Source organism: Chiroxiphia lanceolata, chromosome 3 (assembly GCF_009829145.1).
Source record: "Chiroxiphia lanceolata isolate bChiLan1 chromosome 3, bChiLan1.pri, whole genome shotgun sequence".
Classification (NCBI taxonomy): Eukaryota; Metazoa; Chordata; class Aves; order Passeriformes; family Pipridae; genus Chiroxiphia; species Chiroxiphia lanceolata.
Genome location: NC_045639.1, coordinates 26,259,092 through 26,284,930, shown reverse-complemented (window position 1 = coordinate 26,284,930; position 25,839 = coordinate 26,259,092). Strand labels below are relative to the sequence as shown.

The window sequence follows — 25,839 nt, the reverse complement described above, 5'->3', positions numbered from 1 at the left end:
TGTATTATGTTTACTTTTCCTTAGAATGTTCTATGTGAAGTAATGTGTTTCTTCTTGTGGAAATATCTTACAGACTCCTGGCTTGAGAGCACACTCTGGAAGATTGCAGTGGTTTGCAAAAAAGTGTATATCAAATAATCAGGTATATGACTCATATGATGTCTTCTGTGGAACTGTCATTATATTCCAGGAAAAATTGTTTTGAAATATTTCCTCGCTTGACTTTTATGTTTGTGAAAGGACATGTGACAGGCTGATGAGGTGAACTTAATGTTTGGTGTAAATGCTGGTGTGTACTTAAACAGAAATATTATTTTAGCTGAATGCACACATGCTATCTATGTATCTCTGTTTGTGCGCATAGAAAAATAATTGTTTGGCTGAGGTATAACTGTATTCTTCCTTCTTTCTTTTGAAAGATGGAAACTTTGGAGCATTTGGTAGAATTAACTCAAAATCTGTTTGAATGTGATCGAGATGAGATGTACTACTGCCTGCTTCAACTGTGTGGTAAGTGAGCTTGAGATCTCTTTCATGTTGTAATCTGTTTTCTTTTGTGGGTGGGGATAGGAAATAACCTTGGGGAGAAGTTATATCTTGATACGCAATTAACCTGGGTGCCATTTCTGAGGCATCTTGCAAGTGAGGGGAGGTCAGGTTTTTGTTTTTACCTGCAGACCTGAACACTTACGTAGCACTTGTATAGTACAAGTCTTCCAATCAGTGCTATTGTCTTGTGTTGTAATTTGAAAGTTAATTCTGTTTTGCTTCTCAATATGCTTAAAGAAGAAAACCTGCTCATATGTTCTCTTCATAGCTAATAAAAATCTGAGGTCTCCTGGTTCGGAAAGGTGCATATATTTATTTTATTTACCAATTCTTCACCAGCCACAACCTAACTTTTGCATCATTTATAGTAATGGAACAGTTTTTAAAACTGAAAGTTAATTTCTGTGTTATAGACACATAGGATGTGTCTGTAGTGGTTTTCATTCCTCTTTTCTGTATTTTTCAGTCTGTGCTGGTTTTGTTATTCAGTCTATCATAATAAAATTTTTGAAACCTTTTCTTATTTTAAAGTCTTGAAAAAATGTATTGTTTTAAAATTGGATATGGAGCACTGAATAGTAAATCGGGACATAAAGCTTTATAGTGATTGCTATGTACTTGGGTAATATATGTGTGTATATATGTATTAATGAGCCATTATAGCAACTTGATATATTTGGTAACGGAAAAACTTTCTTTTGAGCTTGAACTAATTTTAGGCTGTTCTTCATGTATATTTTGGGTTGGCTAAGACTAGTGATGCTGTAATTCTAAATAAAATACTACTCAAACTGTCTTTTTTCTTTCTATATGGTAATGAAAGAGACCTCTTCCCCACTGCACTAAGCTCAAGCTAGAGAGATGAGTACTTCCACAGAAAAAGTGACCAGAGACCCTTTGAGAATTTTACTGCCTTTCATTTCCTGAAACCTTGGAAGGCTTCAAATGAAACTGTCACGTTACCTAATTCTGGCTTTGCACATACTGGTTCACCATGAAAAATCAAGCAGGCCTGAAAATCAATCTTGTCTCAACAGGGAGGGAGCCTTCCTATTTCTCTGCTCATCCTGTTCACCTCTGGCAGTGACTAAGTCTGACAGTGTGCCTGCTAGGAAGACAATCTAAGAAGATACAGTTTATCAAATTCTGTCATGCAAAATCTTCAGTCTTCTTTCAGAAGACAGAACCAATTCCATCTATTCAAAGAAGTGGAAAACATTTGTAGGTTTCTGTCACCACAAAAGACAAAACCCATCCACAATCCTGCTTTCAACCATTTTAGATTACCTATCAAAACTGCCCCATGCACAAGTATAGTGGAGTCGTCATTGTGTACCTAAGCCATAACTTCAGATCTATTTTAGGCATATAAAAAAAGAACCATCTAGTCCAAGCATTGATCAAAAATGTCGAAAACAAGGCATTTGGTTTTTTAGAATCACAGAATAATTTATGCTGGAGAGAACCTCAGGAATTTTTAGCTTAGCCATTTCCTGGAGCTAGGACAGCTCCAAAGTCAGATCCCATCATGGCCTTATTTAGTAAAGTTTTGAGTGCCTCTAATGGTGGAAATCAAACAGCTTCTCTGGACAGTCTGTTCCAGGGTTGGATCATTCTCAGATACTCCATTGCTGCAGCTTTTAGCCATCACCTGTCATCCTTTACTGTGCACTTTCCAAGGAGAGATTGACTCACTCTTCTCTGTAGCTGTTAGTTAGGTAATTGAAGGCAGCAATTGCATTCCCTGTTAGCCTGTTTTCTCCAGGCTGCCATCTTCTTTGACTTCCTCTTCTTCCTGATCTGCTCCAGCCCCACAGAAGTATAGAATATCCTGAGCTGGAAGGGACCCACAAGGATCATGTCTGTCTCCATGGCTAAATTTGCTCCAGTTGCTAGGATCTCTTACAGTTGTGGAACTCAAAACTGTGACAGAAGCAACAGTGATGAAGTTACAAAATTTGCATGTATAACAGGAGAATTAAATCTGATTTAAATAAAATGCCAAGGCAGCTCACTGGGAAGGACATTTCTGCTTTTGAGAGCTCATTTTTACCAGGATGTCAATCAGTAGTGTCTGATAGTCAAAAATGCTTCACAACTGGTGACTACAAAGCTAGAAAATGTAAAGGCAACAGGAGAACACCTGCTTAGATAGTCAAATAGTAGTTAACTGTTTGCTTGAAGTCCAGCTTTCTATTTACTTGCAGTTACGCACAGTGATGCATATATAAATTTCAATTAACAATCAAGAATAATAGAACTGATGAGTGGGGAGGATCACTTCTGTAATACTTTCTAGCTAATTGCTCATTCATCTGAAAATTCATGTAATCTTTGGGGTTTTTTTCTATTTACATCTTCTAGCATCCTCTATGTATTAAAGTAGTTCAGAACTTTTCAAATTGATGATCATATGAAGCAGAAGTACGTGACTAATTGATTAATTATTTTCCAAAGACACCCTTTTTGAATCACTTTAGATAAGTATGTACATTCTCAATTGCTTTTATTTGAAGATTTTAATCTTGTTTCAGAGAACAATGATGACTGGGGGAAGGCTGAAGCTGTTTGGACTAAAATTCAAGAAGAAAATATTGTTCCTCGTGAGAAAACACTAACTTTACTTGCTGATATATTTGAGAAAAATGGCCAGGTTGTTCCATTTGAGGTACCTAAGGTAACTGGAGTTTAACTTTCCTGGTTAACATCACTTTTGAATGTATTTCTTCTCATAAAAAAACATTAAACAGATAGCATTACTTTAACTTAAATGTTTGTATGTTTTAAAGGTTAGGCATGAAGATAGCAGAAGTTTAAGTGCTACTATTGAGGAAGAAAGAAAAATAAGGATGCTTTGCAGAAAAAATAAAGCAAAAGGTAAGCTGAAATCCACTGGATTTTCTTCCCCTTCCACATTCATTTTAAGGTTTCAATTAACTGCAACGCTCTTTGGTGCAAACTTCCCTGTCTCCAATAAAAACAGAATTAATTTATTCATTTATGTTTGACTTTTGTATAGAAGAGAGGAGTGTACTTCAGTGCAGTTCCTTTGGCTTAGTCTGTGTTTAATCACTGGAAATCCATTTGTATCCATCTCATCCTGAGCAGGGTTGACAGAGTTAGAAATAGCTTTACTGGACCTTGCAAAGCAGGGTCAGAATCCATCAGAGAATGGGTTGGAAGGGACCACAGTGGGTTGTATGGTCCAACTTCCCTGCTCAAGCTTGGTCATTCTAGAGCACATGGCGCAGGATTCTTGAATATTTCTGGTGGGAGCGACTCCACAACCTCTCTGGCCAGTCTGTTCCAGTGCTGGGTCACCTGCACAGTAAAAAAGTTCTTCCTTATGTTCAGGTGGAACTTCCTGTGCATCAGTTTCTGCCTGTTGCCTCTTGTCCTTCTTCTCAGCACCCCCAAGAAAAGCCTGGCTCCAAATCAGTCTATTTCTAGTATTTACCAAGGAGCATTTGAATATTCTGTGAATCCATATTTTCTTCATCTGTACTACAGTAACTAGGTACCTCACTTGAAAGTGGTTTAGAAAATAGAATTCAGTAGGTTTAAAGAATTTAATTTTGCTGAATGAGGAAAATTTATAAAGCAAGACACCTAGTAATTCTCTGAGTGTAATCAGTATATTTTACAGGTTGGACACACAGATTTTTAAGCTTTGAGTTTTTAAAAGAAGAATATATCAGTCATTCACACATTTAACTTATGTTGTGAATAAAATGACCCCATAGAGTTGTTCAGTCTAAATATTCAGTCTGTATAGATTAGGAGTCTGAAATTGAGTCAAGACATGAAATTGAGTCAAGACATTCTGTATATAGCAAGTGCAATATCACGTTAAGAATCATGAGTGTTATGGCACAAATAAAGTTAATGTTTTCAGGAGATTCTGCTTGCTGGTAACTTTTGGGAATCATAAGTAAATGAGAAATGCAGAAACATTTTCACTTAAAATCAGGCAAAATTAATGAAATGTACTTTAAAACATTATCACTAGAAAAATGTCCTGTGCCTAAATCAGGTGGAGAGCAGGAGGAAACTAAGTATACCTTGGACTTTGCAAGAAGACTAGTTTAAAACAAAAATACAAAATCACAGTCTGTGATGACACTGGATACTGAATTTATCCGTAAACCCCTTCTGCATATTCTTTTATTTAAAGATGCAGTATTTGAGAGGAGTTGGTCTAGAGCTATTGGGAAGGAAGGAAAAAAAAGACTGTTGGAAAAGAGTTCTTCTCTTCTTGGGAAACCATTATCTTGGCCTTAAAGAAAACCTAAAATGACTAAGCTGTTGCTTTTTTTTATATAACAGTATCATGTAATTTTGGTGTGAATGTAATAGAGCAGCTTTTTGATGGGGAAAAGATTAACTCAATCTAGTTATGTAACCATTTCATGAACTTACCAACTCTGACACGTGTTTTGGTAATCTATTCTCTGGGGTTTTTGATTTATGCAAAGTCATATTTTCATTTTTATCTTGATTCCTCAGTGAGAGAACACATATCCCAAGCAGTCACAATTTCTGAAACAGATTTGACTGTTTTGAGAGCTGAGACTTTCTTGGCAAGTTGTCACTTTTCTAACAAATCTTTCTACTTGAAACAGCTAGTATAACACAATATTATTTTAAAACCAAGAAATTTCTCTTTCGAATGCTAATATACTTTAGTAATTTTAGATTCCACCTGAAGAAGACATAAGCTGATAATACTTCAAACACACTACTTGCACTGATGCAAAATAAAGTTAAGAAAACAATCTAAATAGTATAATCATTCTGAAGTTAAGACTAACATACACAGCAAAACATCCTGGAAGAGGAAAACAAAACTGACACGAAGATTTTTTTAGTTCTTCATTGAACAAGTCATTAAAAAAAAAATTAAATACATTTCCTTGTGGAAAGAGATCTTGCATTTTATGAACTGTGATAATTAATGGTATGATGTGCTTGACATTCATGTAGCAAGTCCATTTCTGTACCCAATCAGTAGAAAGCAATTCTTAAACACAGGGTGAAATCGTAGTTCAGTCTGAAGACAGCAGAGCTTTTGTAGGAGTCTCTAAACATAAGGAATTTTTTACCTTGAAAAAATAGAATTTAAACAGACATTTATGGGCAGAATGAACAAACCTATCACCAGTCAGCTACATTTTTGTAAATCATTAATTGCATTTGTAGCTGATGATACCAGCCAAAGGTTTATTGATGCTGTTGAATGTGATTGCTAGTCTGCTGGTACCTCAGATTTCAGAACCACGGAAGGAAAAAAATGTCTTTCCCTCTGAATTTAAATGTGAACAGTCTATGAATGCTGGTGATCAGCATCTGAGCAGGCAAGAAAGTTCAGCACATTGCTGCAGGCCAAGCTTAACTTCAGACCTATAAGTAAAAGTGATGAAGGATTTAAAGACCTTTCCTGTGTGATCCTGTTGTTGTTTCATTGGTCTTTTGGTCGACAGTGCAATCACTATTGTAATGTCAATACTGTTATGAGTCCTACTCCTATGTCTCTCTTGTGTACATGAAACTCACATGCACAGAAGTGAATTTAATTTTTACTGTGATATTCTTATCCTTTATCTCCATTCATATATATTTTTAATGTAGTTCCAAGCGTCCAAGTAGATCATGAATAGCCATGTTAATTCTAATTATTAACTCGGTGTGATGTAAATAACAAATTTTATGTATAGTCATTTCTGTGCTTACATTTCAGGAGGTTTTTATGTATAATTTTTGGTTGAAGAAGTTTAAGATTCAAACCAAAAGGCATACCAACAGCTTTGGTTAAAAGTCCACAGCACACTAATAACTGTGGTTAGTGTGATTCTTCTTGTGTCAGTAAGATTAAAATGAGTTGCCCTCATCTTTACTTTCAAAGTATAACAAAAAAACTTGATGCGTAGCTGTGAAATTTGTAGTGATAGTCCAGCTATTTCTGGACTAAATTGTAAAGGTTATTGTGACTGTGATTTGAATTAGCAAATGGATTATTTTATGAATCATTAAATGAAACATGCAGTCATAGTTTAGACATAAAAGATCATTTATGGTTCTTAACACAGCTTTCTAGTGTATGTTACAGTGTGGATGGCAGTTTTAGCTGCATGTTTATAGCTGTATAATCTTGTTTCAGAAAAATAAATGACTGAAAAGTGTGCTTATCATTTTTTCCCCCTTTTTGGTAACATCTTTTCATACACTGACAGTTATTGTGAATGCATGAAATAAAACTGTTAATCAGTCAAACAAATGCAGTGTAGTTTACTTGTTAAATATCTGTATATTTGTAAATTGTATGTTTTGTATAAATCTTGTCGTAGCCAAATAATTTGATCTCCCCATATTGGAGTCACCTCCTATATTATTTGTTAAATGCTGTTGTGATCACGCACCAGATGCTGTAACTATATACCCCAGAATTAGGTGTTGCTTTAAAAATCCCAAGTCTTCCCCTTCTAACCAGCTATGTTGGTATTGAAGCAACAGCCACGTGTAAAGAAAGAGCAGTAGCAAACTTATTCTTCTGTGGAAGTATGTGTCGACTGTTGTATACAAGCAGTTTTGAACAAGCTGTGATCAGCAGCTTTGGGCTGAAAAATGTAAGCAAAGGATAAATAGATTTAAGATGGACCTTTTGCAGTGTGATTTCTTTCTGTGATCAACATTATTGCAATCTGATATTTCTTTTTGACTTTCTTTTTCTTCTTTAGAGGCCTACGATATTTTCATGAAAACAAAAGGGAAGGATGAGTTTCAGATTAATTTTTATGACACCCTTATAAGAGCATTGTTAATGCAGAATTGTCTTCAAGAAGCCATTGAAGTGAAACGCATGTAAGGCTTTTCTTTGTTTGGCAGATTTTTGTTGGTTTGGAGAGGGTGGTTAAACAACTTCTGGATCATTTTCAGGCAAGTCCTTGTCTTCTAATGGGAAAACAGGTCATGACTAGTCATTAGGAGCTGTGGTAGGAAATACACTAGTGTTTCATAGGGCGATATATCATATTTTTAAAAGGTACTATAGTGTCAGTATGTGTTGCTAATAACTTATTTGAACTAACAGTGTGAACTTGGCATCAGAGCTGAAAGTCTACCCTTCTGGCAGTCTGCCTTTTCCTCTTTAGAGCAGTATCCAAACAGACAAGATTCCTTCACTTAGCTGCCCGTGAGCCTTCCCCTCAATGCCTGTCTTACCCTGCCCACACTTCCTGGCAGCTGGCTGCCTGCCAAATGCAAAATGGTACATTTGACTGTGATGCCAGTGGCTAGGAGATGACCATAAACCTTAGATCCAACTCTTACACTTCTGAAATAAATCCAACCTGCTGTCATGAACTATTAGAATCAACAGAGTTGAATTAACCTTTAGTGAGTTATATGGTACACCGCTTGCTTTAATTATTGCCTGTAATGTGTGTTCTGGTCAGGTTATAGGCTTCAAATTATAAGTGTTGTGACTTGTCAGTGTAGAGTTAAGAAGAACAAAAATTTAAGTTTAAGGATTTTAAGTCTTTTGGTTTCTTCAGCAAAAACAAGACTAGTTGTTGTCGTCAAGTGTACTCACTGACTGATTACAGTGAATTTGCAAGTGCCTATAGGTAACTTATCTAAAGCATAGAACACTATAAAAAAACCTAATAATTTTTAGACTTAGCTTAGTTTTTGATGACCAGGAACAGTGTAGTATAAAATTATATTTATTATTTTCATGTTTTCTTTAAAAGTGTTTAGACTGGAGAAATGTCTTTCATTGAAAAAGTGTTTGAGTTCTGCATTCAGAAGAACAAATAATATTTTTTCAAATAGGTCACAGTAACTGGGCTTTATGATAAGGAATGTTTGTGCTTGCTGGATATATGGCTTATATCAAGGGAAAACTAAAACAGCTTATCAAATTAAGCTCCCTGTAATGGAGGCAACTGATAAATCTTTACAAATAGAAAAAGATGGAGAGGAGATGTTTTAGGATTACAAAGAATGTTGATAAAATTTAGCTAGTTTGTTTCACAGAAAATACTCATGAATCTAAAGATGTATTGAAAGGTTCTTCAGGGAAGAAGTGTGAAACATTCTACTGAAGATTTGTACATGGATGGACTTCTTCTCTGCTCTGCGGCTTTAAACACTCTTGTAAAGAAGATGCAAAAGTGATGTATGTTACCAGCAGGAATTTGCAGATTGGAAGAGCAGAAAGAAAGTGGTTTCTTGTTGCTAGTATTTAAGTTATTCAGAATTCCCACTTTACGTAAGTGTTGTAGGAAAAAATTAATTTGAAATACTAAAAAAGTTGGAAATGTGTTTTAAAGGACTAAGCCTCTGAACCTTGAGATATTTAAGAGTAAAGTAAATAGAATTTTATAAGAGGTTCCATTCTTGGTCACTGGTCAAGCATCATCATAACCCCTGTGCTTTTCAGAACTCTCATACTCCATGTTGTAGCATAGAAATGCCAAATAATGACATTCTAAGAAGCCTGTAACAGGTCACTGTTGCATTAAGACAGAACATGCTTAGTCTTGGTAGTGTTCATGATGTATCTGTGTATCTTTTTTCTAGTAACACAGTCATGCTTATATCAAGCGTTTTCAAAAGTCTGTAAGTTTTAAATTATTCACTGAAATGGAGAAAGTGATTTTGCTTGTGCCTGTGGTTGAGAAATAACAAATGTCTATGTTTTGCACACATTTCTGCGTGCTTCACGATTTTTCCAAACTCATACTACAAAGAGATTACTCTTAAAAAGTCTAAATGTGTGCAGTGGCCTGAAACCTGTGCAGCTCCTCATATTTTCATAAAATACTCTTTTTACTGTTTGAAGCCACACCTGAAATGTAAATAATATTTACACAGTCTTAATGTGAGCATTAGCATAGGCAACAAAATAACAATTTTTTTTTTTATTTAAAAAGGTACAATAATTTTAAAACTTCCCTTCTGTTATCAGAACTGAGAAACTTCCGTGAGAAAGGGATGTGGGAGAAGAAGGAAATAACATTCCTACTCTGCATTTGGAAAAAACCAAACACTAAACAACTCAGATTACTGATCTATTGGTCAGTCCAAGTGTAGTTGCTTTCACATTCTAGAGCTGTTTTGAGGAATATTTACGGCATGTAGTCCAAGAAGTTTTAAATAGAAATTTAGGAGTATTGGAATGATGGATTAGTTCTGTAATAGTAGCTAACATCTATTTAATCACACTAAAGATTGGAAGATTGGAGAAAGTAAATCCTTTGTTATATGTAATTTACAGTCTCATGCATGAATTGTTGACTTAAGGGCTTTGACAGATGGGACAAAGGGAAAAAAAAAAAGGCGGAACTGAGCAGTGGGTGCTTAGGCAGGGATTAAGGGGATTGGTTGGGAGAGTAAGAAAATCCTGAGTCCAGTGACTGCATTTGTGAGCCTGGGAGGCTGAAAGTGACTGAGAGGATAGTCATATTGTGTGCAATGTGAAGGATTTTCTTGGGATTGAGGAGAACAATTTAGCAATGACCCTGCTTACCTCCCAATCCGCTCAGCCCCTAAGTTCAAGTAGGTAGGCTGCTCAGTTGTTTGCCACAAGATGATCAGTGAGGTTTATCTTGATTGCTGATATGGTAAATGGCAATGCCCCCCTTTGCTCTATAGAGATTTTGTAATCTAGAAATGAACATTTGTAAAGTTATCCTTATATATTAAAAATGGGTCTTGGCTGTATGTCATTTAGGAACAGGAACATTTTGTACTGTAAGACCAATGTGATTGCTGGTTAGTCTCTCTTGACTAATTTCCAGAATGTTAGAAAAGCTTTAGCAAGGTCATTAAAGATTGTTTTTGTTATATACATACGTGAAGTTTTGTATTAGAGGAGATAAAGAATTGATAACCAAAATACAATTTTAACGTGGCTAAGGCAGCAAATGTAGTATGTTCACTTTAAAACCTGTATACATCTAGATGACAGAAATTTGAAAATTAATCAACCAAATGACATGGTGTTAGTTCATAATATGCTTTAGTTTATGTTTAAAATATACAGTGCTGAAAATAAATGTTTCATTTTTTTATTGCTGAAAGAATAGTTTTATATTTTATAATTATGGTGACTATTGAAAAAAGAAGAAAAAGTATCCAGCTTGGGATATAACAGAACAATGCAGGGCATGCAGTTATTTTAGTCATCTAATATGTCAGCATTCAAGAATCTGAACCGATTGTTTAAAAAAAATCTTGTACTTTGTTTCTTTTGTTGCTCACTTCCAACTTTGTCATCTGTCAGAATGCAAAAAAAAATTATCCTTCTATAACCATTGACAGGATAACACAAAAGCTGTCTCCAGGTCGATATTTTGCAGCAATATTTTTAACATACGAACAGTAGTTTTTATAATTTCACCTTGGTGCTCAACCATTTATTATCGTATCAGAAGCATGTCAGTAATTCCTTTCTAAATGTCTGCTTCTTTTAGTGCTGAGACCCACATCAAGGGCTTCACACTGAACAGTGCTGCCAGCAGCCTCCTCATCATATCGCAAGTTAGGCGGGATTATTTGAAAGGTATGTCACAATGCTTGACCTTTACGTCACATTAATGCCTCTGCAGATTTTTCTTGTAACGCCCTTCGAATACTTGGATAAAGGAGTCCATTTAGCAAATTACCTGCTTATCAAGAGCCTTTTGTGGTAGCTGAGAGACGTAAATTACTGTACATGCATTTATAATACAGCTTGAATATGAATGTACTTGTCATTTGACCACTTAGTCCAGTTTCCATTCCATTTAACACAAGATGGGTTTTCTTAAGATGAATCACAGCTCTTCAGACATGCAAAATTTGTGCTCCAGAACGAGAGAAAGTACAGGCTTTCAAGTGTGTTAAAATTCACAGCACAAGTCATTTTGCTTTGGAAATTAACATACTTTAGAGCATCTGAAACAATTCCCAGCAGTTGTTTCTTGCATATTGTGTTGGTTGTGTGAGATACCAGATGAGTTAAATTGACTGTTAAATGTGCATGATTGTGCACTAAATGATTATAATATTGATTTAAAAACTTAATCAAATACTTTTTAATAGTTCTCAATACCAACAGTAACAAAATATTCGACTTGGTTTTCTTTTAAATGTAACAATCATGACAGAAAAAAAAATGGTGGCTGAAAAGTACATAAGAGTAGCCAGCAAGATGGTGGATAAAGTTTACAGTTGTTTTGTTTTAGTTGTTGGCACTGATTGCTTTGCAGCCTAGAGGTCACCTCCGCAGCGTTACACTTTACTTATTTAGTTGTGCTGTAGAACTCCTGTGAGAGAGGAAAACTCTGCAGGCACATAATTTTAGGTGGAGTGCAATGTCGTTTATGCCACTGCAAGTCTTAAGTACAGTGTTGATGCATACTTTTATCAGTACCTTTAAGCATTAAAGCAGCTGTGTACGACTTAAATGTATTATTTGAGTTGGGTATTACAACGCATACCAGAAAATCCATTTTTGATTTTACCATAATTTTATTCCATTTTGTGTAGTTGTAGTAGCCCGTACCCATGTAACATCAGCTACATTAAAACACTCAGGAGGAGCGTTTAGACACATCTTCTCACTTGTACTCTTTCTTTCCTGTAGCTGATAAATGCCTTCCTCATTCAGTCTCCAGTTTTACATCATTGCCAGGTGTCATCGACTGAAGTGTTTTGGTGAATGCGGTTGCTTCTCTCGCTCTTGGCAGATCTTTTTTTCAGCTTTCAGGGCTGACTTTCCTGTCTGATTTTATTCTAATAAATTTTCTCCTTTTTCTTCTCCAATATGCCATAAAGTTTTACCAATTCTTCCTTACTACTGCACACCAAAATTCTTCCCTTCTTCAGAACATCACTACCGGTCTGTTGCACTAACTATGTGGGATTTTTTTTAGCTAGCATATTAACTCTCTTCTTTGCTGTACTCTAAAAAGCTTTCTTTTTGCACAGTACAAAGTTTCTCAAGAAGTTTACATCCCTTTGCAAAATTTTATTTTCCTTTATCTTGTGCATAGAACAAGCTTTACTCTGGTAATTTCATTGAATAGTCAGACTTGATCCTTCTTTCTATTTTAATTTGAAAGACACTGCTTCTCTTTTTCTAAGTGAAGCCTTTAAAATGCAAGCTACTGAATATTTCAACCATATTGGTCATTTTCTGAGGCTCATAGATTACCCAAAATATTTTTGGGCACAATGCTTTTGTCATCTTTGTTGGTGTGCTTCATTTGACTTGCATCCTGTGATGGGTTTCACTTGCGTAAAAACTGCTTACTTTAACACTTCCTCATATAGTTCACCACATTATTTGCTGTGTAATGGGGTATAGTTCAAAGTTTTTTATGTGGGCCCCAAAGTATACTAACAAGAACTCTAATACCTTCTAGCAAGAACTTGGTGAAAACCAGGTTACTTTAAAGAGTCACAACTTGAGATTGACAGTAGGAAATTTGCAGTTTATAGGAGGAAGCATTTTGAAAGATGAGTGGCTGGTTTTCAGAAGCAGAATTACCCAGTATGCTACTAGTACGTAATTTCTTGAAGTAGTCTTGCACATATGCAGCTTTCAAATCTTTCTCTTTCCTTGTTCATGAGAAGGCTGGTCATGCTCCATGCTAGAGGGAGGTCCACACTTATAGTCAGGAGACAACTTGAACATTGGCATGTGGTCTGAGATTGGGTTTTAAGTATTGTGAATCTTGCCCCTGATGTGTTTGCTACTTTTTTTTCCCTAACAAGAAAGAGGGGGGCAGAAAGAAAATTTCCTCTGAAGGAAGGCCAGGCATACAGGATGTTTTTTCTTATTGTCTTGTAAAAGGTAATACTTGGTTTCTGCAGTACCTGCATATTGAATTGGAATGCTAATGCTGTGGAGTTCATGTGGGTGTATATTATGTTAGAAGTGTTATCCCTTGGTATTATAATTATCATCTGTGACTAATCCTGCCTATGCTGGTAGGGAGTAAGAGATTTTTACCAGAGGGGCATGTCTTTCTGCGTGTGTTTGCTCATGTATAACATAAATTGACAAGAATTCTGCTTAGGGAAATAAGGGTGACTTCATCTGCTGTGGGTTTGGAGAATTTGTGCCAGATGGACAGGAGATCGACTTTGTGTTTTTAACATAGGTAATTGCTATAATCTTTGGAGTTTTTGAGTTAATTGCTGAGTTCTGAGTTTTTGGTCTTGTATGGAGGCTTATGTCCCATATTTTTAGTTAAAAATTAAATTTCAGGAAACAAAAGTTTTGGTGCACACTTAAAAAGACAAATCTCAATATAATACTTCAGTTTCAATAATGAACTACATTCTTAAACTATATTTGTTCTTAAGTATTCAACATTTTTGGTTTTTAGTGAAGAAAACTGACTATAGTTTGGAGAAAAAACAAGGTAAAAAGGTGAGGACTTTGAAGTCATGTATGACACAGCTGATTTCTTTAAGCTGGTTACTAAAAAAAAATTGAAATCTTAAAAGTAGCTTAATGCCTTTTATTTATGAAATATTACAGGATTTTAACCTAAGTTATTGTTGGAAGTTTTTATTTGTATGTGTATATATTCAAGTTGGAATTCACTATAGCGATTTTGAGGCTGAAGTTTGCCAAAAGAATTTTTTTCTGTACATGTTTTTAAGCAGGTAGGATTATTGATACCAGCATCATGGTTGCCTTCTGAGCTGAAGTCTGATTTCTGCTTCCCTTGTTTCTTTACCATTGTTAGATGCCTTGGCTGTTTTAAAAGGAATGCTTGACAGTGGCGTGTTGCCTTCCAGACCAGCAGTTACTGTTCTCGTTCAGGCTCTGGTAGAAAAAGGAGATCTGAAGAACCTGCAGGCACTTAAAAACATGCTGGGAGACATCACAAGATCAATTGGTCTCTCTGCCTCACTAATGGCTAATGCTATTGCATTGGCTCATATGAAAACGTAAGTATTTCTAGGACTAGTGTTTGTAATTCTTTTCTGCAGAGTGGTGGGAAATCTCTTGTATTATCCATTTAGTTCTATTTCCATTCTTACAGTGTCCTAGATGTTAAAATTATGGTCAACTTGAGTGTGCCGTGCACTTCTGTTCTGGTATTGTTTCCCAAACACATTTGGGACTGAAAATAATTTAATGAAATGCAGGGATAACTGTGAAGCATTTGGGAGAGTATAAAGTCTTCTCTGGTGCTGTAAGTTATCTATGACACCTTTGTTCTAATGTACCTGTAAAGAGTGTCCTTGGTGTTAGATCAAAAGCATCTATGAAATCTGAGTGTAAAACTGAATCCTGTGCTGATTTAGGCCACAGTTTCAACTATGGTAAATATCCCCACATTTCGAGTATCCTGTGACTCAGCTGTTTAATTCCATATCGTGCTCTGCCTGGCATTTCTGGTTTAGTTGATACATTGGCACTGTGCAGCATGTGCATGGGCAAAGCACCTGCAGGAGAAAGGCCATACTATCAACTTCTCAAATATATTTTGCAGGAACCAATCTTCAAGGATCCTACATATTCTGATATTTTATTTCAAACTAGTTTCATCAGGTAGACTCCCCCTAGTCTGACTCTGCAGGAAAGCTGTAGAACTCTGTAGTACATCACAGATACCCAGTTGCCTCAGTCGTGCCACACCAGAGAGAACAGTCACTGGAGTGTGTGGAACAGCAAGAAGACTTAAATTGAAGGAGAGCCATGCAAGCCTGTTTCAGTAGTGATCTTACTATATTCCAAACACTGAAAAAACAATCTGTGTACAAAGGACTGATCCTGTAAATTTTTAGATCTGGGTGGTCCTTGGCACACAGTCCTAGTGCATGGACCTAAGTTAAACACTTCAGATAGGAGAGATACTTCAACATTTGTCTTATAAGCTATATTTTCCTGTATTTCCATGTCATAAAAGTGTTGCAAAGTCAGGTTGTGTTCTTAAAATGTAGATCGGTGACAAGAATAAATAAATAAATTTTTGTATGCAGGTAGAGGTTCTTTAAGCGGCGTCAACTTCTCCCATGCTGAAACTCACTTGGATGTATGAAAACACTTAGCAGCATAAAATACACACCCTATATATTCTTAAATACCTTGCAATCTTACCTTGAGAACTCTGAAAAACGGGTTCTTATAGATATTTTTAATACGTGTTCAGCTGTTGATAGGTTCATGTTTCTGATACAGTTTTCAAAAGGTTTCTCATAGCTCTCAAATGTTCTTCACCTAAAAGCATTCATCGTGCTCAGATTTCTTTTTCAATTGAATTAGTTTTTAGAGTGGACTGATAAGAGATGTTGTCATTTGAATATTTTAGAATGCTGGAAGTAGAGGTTACACTTTGGTGAATACTTCCTGCATGATTTTATTAACATTTGCTGTGCTTAAGTTTTAAGATTAAAAGCATTTAGATTAATGTAATGACCAAATGACATTTAGGATTGTCTTTTGCATGCAAAAAAGCAGGCATTAGAAAAATCAGGTAAATAATTAATCAAATAGCATAAAAAATTTACTTATGTATTAATTGTACTTACGTGCATTAATTATTCAGATACCCTCCATTAATGTTTGGATTTTACTTTCCAGATTTGCAGGACACATTTTCCTAAAGCAGCAAGCTGAACTCCTCTTTCTTAAGGAGGAAAAAAATACTTAAACTTTGTACAGGTCAAAGGCCATTAAAATTTTTGTGTATGGCTTAATTTATTCATTCAGTCACAAATGGTTTCATTTTTACAATATGTGAATGAAGTAATTTTTTTTCATTAATATTTTAATATCAACTATTTCTAGGAAATATAAGCTTGATATAGAAAACAAAAACTTTAATATAATTGTTTCTTTAGGTTTAGAAATCTTGATTTCAGAAACTGAGCCCGTTCAATCTCTTTTCCTAGCAATGACCTTGATGCTGCTGTGGAATACCTTGAGCCTCTGCTTATCTCTGGTGCACAGAATCCTGATCAAGCTGTCAGAAGTATTTCCTATTTGTTAAGAAAAGTGTCTGAGGAAGGATTAGAACCAGCTTTGGAAAAATGTAAGTTAATTGCAATGATATTTAAATATTCTGACTAGGCAGAGGTGTTATGAAAGAGCTATTACATGTAAAACTGCTCAGTCAACATAAATCATGCCTGTGAAGTTTACAAAAGTGGCTTTTCAATCAAAGACTTTCCTTATGTACCCATCATTTTGCAGTTGGTGTGATGGCAGAACGACTGGCCAGTCAGTTTGGAATTTACAGACCTGTCACAGATCTTTTCCTTCAGTATGTCAGTGCAGACAGAGTGGATGATGCCAGATCGTTGATAAAGGTAATGACATAACAAGAGAGGTACAGAAACGCTTAGAGCTCTTCAAAGGTTAACTGAGAAATTGTCAAAAAGAGGTGTTGTATAGCACTGGTATGCATTTGAATTACAGTGTGAGTAGCAGTGCACAGTTTAGACTACTCCAAACCATGAGCTACTATCAGTACTCTAGTACTGATAGCAGTAGGGGATGCCAGAGTCAAAGGGGATTTTGTCTTCCAATATCCTGAAGGAAATAAAGGAAGTATTTGTATATTGCAAATACTCTTAAGTTTTCTACTAGACGTCACTTGTTTCCTGCAAACCATTTCCTTGCAACTTCTCACCTGATTTCTTAAGTGCTATAAGCATAATATGTTACAACTGTACAGTTTGCAAAACAGAAGCAGGCAGTGTGTGCTTTTCATGGACCTTATTTCACTTGGTTGCTATAATATTGTAAATGCTGTATTCAAAGTTTATTAAGAGCTCAGTTTGCTTTCTATTCATTTGACTGTCACAGATGCATTAAAACCCAAATGTTGGTCTCTGGGTCACAGTCTCAGCTGAATTAGGAGTTGAAACAGCTGCGTTCGTACCATTTGTACAGAGCTAAAGGCAAAGACAAGCAGAGGTGGGATGAACTGTGGGTGCTGGGACCTGCTCTGGCAGCATGCACAAATAGACCCTGTCAGGGCGTATGATCCAAGCAGGTGACAGTCCAGCAGTCATGCCGATGTGTGCACAGCCTCCTGCCTCAAATTGAGGCCTTTTATCCTCTCCTGGTAGTGCATGCTACTCATTTACCAGTTCCTAAGTATTTTAAACTGTTACAGAAAAAACTCTGCTCCATCCATCAGATATTTCATGATATTCCAAGACCGTTTTTTGAGCAGAATGCATACCAGCAAATGTATTCAGTTACTTCTGCTACAGCAGGAGCTTGTATTATTTGTATGTTCCCTTACTTTGCTTATTGCTTTGCCTAGATGGTCGTCTGAGTATTAAATTAAAAGGAGACTCAACAATTTTGATGTAAAACCCTCTTGCTGTATAGTTGGGAACATCAAAATGAAAAAAAAAATCTCAAGTTATTTTACTCTTCCTGATTTTTTGATTGAAATAAATGAAATGGAATGAGTGAATGAAAATTGGTCACAGTTTCTTGCCTTTGTGAAGATACAGGTTTTTGCATTTTTAAGTAAAATCTGTATGTTCTTAAAATTTTCAAAAACGTGGGATATTCGTTCACATATTCCTGAAACTTACTACAACAGCATCCAAATATTGGAATTACGTTCATGGCTACAGTATACTTGAAATAAGATTGTATCCGCTATATCCTGGGGGAAAATTTCTTCATGTTAAGAGTACTTCGTGCTTAGTGGATATTCACAGATAAGCTTGAGTTGGAACTTCTTGTATATGAGAAAATTTGAGTTTTATACGGTGCAGGAAAAACTTTGAGCTGTGTTAAACATTTTTGACTGCTGTGTGGATCAAGTATTCTACTAATAGCTAACTAGAAATAGGAATAATCACTCTCCATTGTTATTTTTTGAAAAGTAAACCACAATCTAAATTAACTGTTTTTCTTGTAATAATCTGAAATATTAGTATATACATGGAGACTCCTTGCTTTCAAAAATGCATATAGGAATCTATTGAAAAGTTCATGAAACAGCAGCAGTGTACTGTTTGGAGGGAGAATGCTTTTGCTGCTGAAAGTCAAAAGTGATTTGATATTTTCAACATGAAAGGGGACTGTGGAAAACAGTTCTCCAACTAGACTCTTTCCTCTCAGAGCATGTACTGACAGTAGATGAGAATGGCAATAAAATGCTGCAAGTTTCTCCCGTCAATATTTTGCCTCTGTTGAGCACCATAAAGCCATTTTTTGTCAGAACACTACGAGTACATTTTTGTCTGTTTGGAACAAGGCTTCACATCTTCTCACCTGGACCTTAAAGACCTTGTCGAACCATATTTCACATACAGAACATTCATAATGACATAACCCAACATTTCCTGTTTGCATATATCTGCAACACTGATTGATTGTAGGAAATTCATGATATGTGTATTTTTATATGCACAATATTCTCTTTTTGCTGTGCATTTTGGTACTGATATATTGCAGCTGGTAAAAAAAAAAGAAAAGCACTGTGCATTGTAAGAGTTTTAAGACTGACATCTTTGAGAAACATACACTAAATATTGTCTTGTATATTTTATTTTGACCTTGTTTCTATAGTAAGATAGATTTTTGATTTTTATCTAGTCTGTCTCAAACTTTTCTAAGTTCAACTTCTCTCTCAAACACTGTCTATTGCAGTTAAAGCCTTTTATAAAATAGAGAGATTGAAATCAGTCCTTTGTATGCATAAGTGTAGGTAATTATACTTTAAAGAGAACTTGCTTTGTACATTTTAATTTTTATAAAGAAACGAGCAGTTATCTCCCTGACACCTTATTAAATGTATAATTAACCTTATGATCCCTAGCTCACTTGTGAATGCTTGGCAGTATAATTGGAGAGGAATAGTGTTTCTCTTTTTCATTCTTTTGCAGTCCTAAATCTCATTTTTGTGGTATGTTGAAGTATTAGTTTAATTCTTTCCCTTATTGTTTTAAACAAACTATAGCTACCATTTTAAAAATGTTTACCAAAGAGGTACATGAAATTAACTTGTTTTGTGATTGTTTTTTTGCTTTTCTTTTTCAATCTAATGGTCAGTTACTTACCTTGTAAATAGGTAATATATTAGGATATTATTTTAAGCATCTGTAATTGGAAATTTTCACCTTTTTGTTTATCACTAACCTACTCACATCTGCTACATTAATCATTTCTTTTTCTTCAGAGGTTTGGTGCAATAGCTCAGGAGAAGAGAACTTTAGGGAGTTTTATGTCTAGAGCAGCAACTAAACCTGGACAGGTATATTTTTTTTTTCATATATATAATTTTATATGTAGCAGAATACAATTTCATCAACCTTTGTTAAAGTGTTTTGGATCTTGAACTTCACAGTTGACAGCTTTATTGGGTTTCTCAGAGAGGGGGGAGGTTCATTTGCAGAACTAGTTACATTTAAAGGAACAGTTTACATTATGGATCATGATGGAAAGGAGGGTGCACTTAATATTTTCTGTTGTTTCAGTAATTTCCTACATTTCTGATGTTACACTGTATATCCTACAAACATTGTGCTTTAAATGTTTTACTGCATTATCCAGTTCAGTATTTCAACCTGAAAGTACTTATTTTATTGGCTACATTGTACGAATACAAATGCAAGTTAAAACCTCAATCTCTCCCTAACGATAAAATGCTTCTATGTTTACATTAAAAGACACATTTCATATCTCTTTTTTGTGGTGGTTTGGACATCTGTTTGGATTCCTGGCTTTGTGCTCATTCCCTATAATTTGAAATGCTCTCATTGATGTTCTTGTTCTACTCATATCCATCCCTCCTCACATGGCCCCTCAAAGTAAACAAAAAAAACAACCAACCAACCAAAAAAAATCCAACACCCCTCCAACAAACAAACAAAACCCCTAAAAACCAAACAAAAAAGCCCCAAATACCCCCCAAATCCAATATTGAACAACAACAATAAAACCAACCAAACAAAAATACGAAAAAACCACCCCAAAACCCACACATGCACGCAAAACCACATTGATTTTTCTTTCATAGATGAGCAGCATCGGGAGACAGCCAACACACAAACTAGAATAAGTATTTTTCAAATGAGGAAAATGCACATTTACATTTTGTGGAAATTACCATTAAATACTCAGAGATTAAAAGTTCTTCTGTTGAAGTGATGATGATAAATATGATTACGATAAACACTGTCATTTGGTCTCTGTAGAAGGAGCTAAAAACCTTGAATGTTTTTAGTTTGTCAAGCAGAAATTTTAGTAACACATTTAAGTTAATAGTATGTGATAAAGATGTTAATAATTTCAATAAACTGTTTTTAATTCAAAACGGAGAGGTTTTGAAACTGGAATCAGAGGTTGAGGGAGGGAGGCCCCAAATTTAAACACATTAGTTAGTGATCTAATGCTTTTTAAGCATTGATCATAGCTACCATTGACCTCTAGGTCAATGAAGGCTGCTGAGTGTTTTGCAGTTTTTTTAAATTGGTTGAAATCCTTACGTATTCTCATTATTACATTAATTGCTTACTTGAAAAAAAAAAGAGACAGTAATATTTAGGCTTCTTGAGTATGGATTTTAGTCCCATATTATATTAGTTACATTTTTCATAACATTTCTTTTACTGTTTCATTTCTGCATACAGAATTTTGGGAAGGAAATTATTATGTCCTCTCTCAGGCGCACAGGTCCATTCCTTGTTATCGGTACACTTCATTTCACTTCAAAGCTGTGAAGTCATTGTTCTAACTTTGGTGATTCTGTTTTGTTCTTTAAGATTTCAAGTTGATGCTCTTTTTGTCTGTGCATTAAATTTCACAGGCAAAGGTGATTGAAAGACTTCTAGAACTGATTCCTGAGCATCTAGATCCAGAAGTGGCATACCGTTACCTCTTGAGATGTTATGGTAATTTACTCTCCTTGGAATAGTTTCTTTTATTAAGAACTCTTGAGACATTCAGAAAGGTCATGGAAACCATTATGAAGGGGAAAAGGGTCTACAATGTGTAACTTGCTTTACAGTTTGAATCATAAAGATATGCTGGGGTATCTGAGGTTTTTGTTGTTTAAGTCTGTTGGGTGTGTGCGCTATCCTGGCTATTAGGATGGAAGAGCAACCAACTGACACATAGAGGATAAGCAGGGGCTTCATGGAATAAAAAGGAATCCATCCTAACCCATGGAGAAAAATACTGTAGAAATGAATGGCTTTTAAAATGAATCTAGCTTTTCCCAAAAAACATGGAGAAAGTATATTGGGTCCTTTTTATGTGTGTGTGTGTGTGTGTGTTCAAAAATTGTAAGTGACCAGTTCTATCAGTAACGTGAAAGGATCTTACTGTTATTAGTGTAGATTTTTATACATGTTGTAATTTAGCCAAAGTTAATATTGCAGATGCCTTCATTTGAATTTACATAAATAGTTGATTTGAAGTGTTCACCAGTTCTCTTTATAGTTAAAGTCAAAATGAGCACCTCTAAAAAAAATCAAATTTTGTTTATTTGCAAGACTCACTCTTCAAAAACCAGGACATACAGCCCCTATGGCAACACTCAGCTGGAAGCTTGCACCTCTGCTGTAGAGTCCTTTGCTTTGTGTACTCTATCATCTTCCAGTTTTATTACAGGGAGTAAATACTTCCCACATGTGTGTTAGAAGCAAAAAAATACGATGACAGAAGTCCTTGTGCTCCAGTCTATCACAGAGGAAATAAATAGGAATAATTAGGTAAAATACTTTGAACTTAAATCCAAGGTATGGTGTTAAAGGAATATATCTTTATTGAATCAAGTTGTAGAAATTCCCATGATGTGGTATGTAACTTATGAAGTTTGCTTGCTTATAAACATTCCAAACAGCAGTCACTACCAAAATCGTTTAGCCTCGTGGCTTCATTCACAGCAGGATAAGTTTTCTAACATGTTTTTATAAGACAAACAATGCCTTTCTGTCACCAAAACTGTACTTGCTGCTTTACACTATCATTACCTCTTTGCTGCTTTTACCTCAGTACAAATTCCATAAGTGAACTAATCAGCTTTTTCAGTATCCTTCCCAACTGCATCATAGTACAGCAGTTTCATAGATTGCAGAGAATCTGTCGCTTGCTCTGTTACACCTGAAAGAGTGATTAGAGTGTATTCAACATATGAAACCACACTGTTGTGTGAACAGATGGTTGCTGTGTTCTCTTTAGGCAGAGATGTAGGTGGCTCATAGCGAGTTCTAGAGGAGACATTCAGTATCAGCATGGACAGTTTTAAAAGCTGTTCCCAGGTTATTCTGTGCAAACACCTCACCTGTATGAGACGTTGATCATTTGACTGTTAAAGTGGTCATCAGCAAGATATTTAACACAATTGAAAATCAGAAGGCTGTGCTTAGGTTGTTTTCTAGCCACGAGGGGTAGAAATAAGGTATTTTAAATAAAAGAATTTTTTTAATATATATTTTAAAACTAATGAGCTTTCAAACATGATTTCTTATTTTGGGCCAATTCCAACCTTGTATTATCATAATTTTCAAGAGAACAAATGATTCTCCTTTCAGACCATTGTTATTTTTAGTTAATTAGAAAGGGGAATGAAACACAAGTGTGTAGTATTACTACAGTTTCTTACTGTTGCTAGCTATCAAAATAAATGGACAAATAAAATTATAATTGTTTATATGTTTAGCAGAGATATAGTAGAGTATAGATCACAGCTGAAAGAAGTCTGATCATATATCAGACATCTGTGACAGAACAAATAAAAGGACATTTACTTCTTGTCTTGTGATGTGATCCACTGCCAGGACTAGCTTTCCTTTATCTGGTGAGATGCATAATCCTTTGCTGTATACTTTCTAGAAAAAAAGAAATATGTAAAATCACATTTGTGTGGTCCATTAAATGCAATCTAAGTATTAGCTCTTTTTGTTGGTGTTTCCCATACAATAAATCTATTTTAAAGAAATAGAAAGTGAACTATTTCTATTATGCTTTCATTAAGCCGTCATTTCCTGCAGTTTTTGCAGTAGCCTCCCACGTTCAAAAAGGGGCTCAGCCATTTCCCAGATGTGAGTGGGAAGCTTTTTCTCACGAGAAAGGGACACAAGCTATCCATTTCTGCATAATTACAGCTTTTTTCTTTTCTTTATGAACCATTGTTTTTATAGCCCCTGTGGTTGCGAAGGTGGTGTTTCCAAATGTGAACAACTAAAACCTAAGACAGCTCTCATGCTGCAGGTGTTTGCGTTTACCCAAGCAGCAGAATGAATTCAACTGGACATGATGGCTTTCTTGTTGTTCACAAGGTGCTAGGAACAGTTGTACTGTTTCTAGGACCCTGAGGGCAGCAGTGAAACTGTCAGGGGTCACTTCAGTTTCATCCTGATGCTTCTCAAGGAAATGTCTGAGCAGCAGAGAAGTCGATGGTTAAGCATGAGTCAATGTAGTAGGAGGAGTTCCTCCCCTCTCCCACTTTAGAGGAAGGAGAAACACATTCCACTCCAGCTAGAAGTTAATAATGCTTTAAATAAATGAAGAATGGATTAGTTAGAACCTGTTGTAGGGGATGATGCCTTTCATGGAATATCCCGAAGAATGTTATTGGTTGCCTAAATATTTAAGGTTTGTAATGAGTTAGTGGGTCAGCAAAACTTTTTTCCTGCTCAAGAGGATGAAATGGTTTTCAGTTTGGGTTCTAAAATGATCATATGACCTTTGTTTTGTTTGTTCCTTTCGGTTCTAGTTTTGATGTAGCCAGCACCTGAAACCGTAACAATCAATATTCTACCCTTACTTAAGGGAATAAAATTCTGTTCTAGAGTCCTCTAGGCTGAATTTGGGTGGCTTATGTTTTAGCTTTTGTTTTTATTTTTTATCATTTGTGTGTTTACACTGTGCAACTCCTCCTCCTTTGTGGTTCCAGCACATGCTTGAAGGAACTGATTATCCAACCTCAGGTGAAAAGGAATGGCTGTATGTAAATTGTCTGATGTAAATTGTCAGTAGGATACAAAGAATATCCAGAATATTTAGAATATTGTATATTAAAATATATAGATTATTAATATATAGAATACAAAGAATATCCAGAATATTTAGAATATTGTATATTAAAATATATAGAATGTGTTTTGGCAAGTAGTAGGAATGCACAATGTCATGGAAGCAGGTGAAAAGAGAAACAAGTAACCACTGGGATTTTTTGGGTTTGTTTTTTTTTCCTCAGAACTGGATGGGGATGTTGCATCTGCAAAGGCTGTGTATGAGAAAACAAAAGCAAAGAATATACAACTGCATGAGCTATCTCTGAAGTCTTTAGCAACTTTTCTGAAGAAAGTAGGAGAGCCTGTCCCTTTCACTGAACCCCCTGTGAGTATTTCCTAATTAAGAAATAGATCTGCAGAGTTACATATGTTCAATGTTAGTAAAACAAATTGCATGACTAATTAAATAGAGACTGGGTCTCTGCAGAGACTCCTCAAAGGAGGTAATGTATGAAGTCCTGAGCATTGTAGGAGCTATAGTAATCTTGCATGGGATTTGACTTCAGGAAATAAAACCTCTTGGGGCTTACGATATTTAAACTACCTCATTGTTATCAGGCACTCATCTACAGGTGTACCTTTATCAGATTTCCTTGGGGCATTTATCTAAGCAATTGAACTTGAAAAGGCTTATAGAATGGGTATTTCATTAGCAATTAACGGCTTTTAGTTTTCATTAATTACCTGTTTTGTGTCTAGTACAAGTTGCTGCACTAGTAGGGTGGGATTTTAGAACTGTACGAATTACAGTCCTATTGCAATGTTGCTTCTAGCTTCTTGGCCAGCATATGTATGCAAATGTGCAAATATATGTTACTTGAGGGTGGCAAGTGGCATGATGCTAAATCTGTCAAGACTGCAAATAGTTGTACATCATTCCTTTGGCTAAAAGTCTATTAGTACCATTTTTACTAAGCAGATTAGAAAAATTTATTATATTTTACCTCTCAAAGCAAACTTCTAATTCCTATTTTCTCACCACTTTTTATATTCTAAAACAAATATTTTTCTATAGTTCTGTAAAGATCTGATTATATACTGTTTCTCCATATTGTTTCATGATAAATATGATTTTCTTATTTTGTAAAGGATTGGAAAAAATTTTGGCATAAAATATGTGGTTTAGCCTTTCAACAGCTATGGTATGTTTTTCTGCAGCTTTGACATAATTTAGAATCTACTTATTTTTTTGACTGTGAATTTAAAACCTAGCATGTCTGTTTCTTGTATGTAGCTAGTGAAAATAAGAGTGTTTTTTCCAGGTCACTGAGATGATTCATTTTCTGATTT

At 35.4% G+C, this 25,839-nt stretch overlaps 1 protein-coding gene across 1 annotated transcript in view; it reads left to right on the top strand.

The window, feature by feature from the left end:
• LRPPRC (leucine rich pentatricopeptide repeat containing) overlaps positions 1-25,839 on the top strand; it is an 86,645-nt gene that overhangs the window by 60,337 nt on the left and 469 nt on the right. The window contains exons 26-37 of the mRNA XM_032683288.1: positions 74-142; positions 420-510; positions 3,084-3,226; positions 3,339-3,426; positions 7,284-7,407; positions 11,025-11,113; positions 14,295-14,499; positions 16,450-16,589; positions 16,751-16,866; positions 19,707-19,781; positions 21,336-21,420; positions 24,732-24,874. Of these exons, the coding sequence (XP_032539179.1) occupies positions 74-142; positions 420-510; positions 3,084-3,226; positions 3,339-3,426; positions 7,284-7,407; positions 11,025-11,113; positions 14,295-14,499; positions 16,450-16,589; positions 16,751-16,866; positions 19,707-19,781; positions 21,336-21,420; positions 24,732-24,874 (1,368 nt within the window). The remainder of the gene's footprint in view (positions 1-73; positions 143-419; positions 511-3,083; positions 3,227-3,338; positions 3,427-7,283; positions 7,408-11,024; positions 11,114-14,294; positions 14,500-16,449; positions 16,590-16,750; positions 16,867-19,706; positions 19,782-21,335; positions 21,421-24,731; positions 24,875-25,839) is intronic.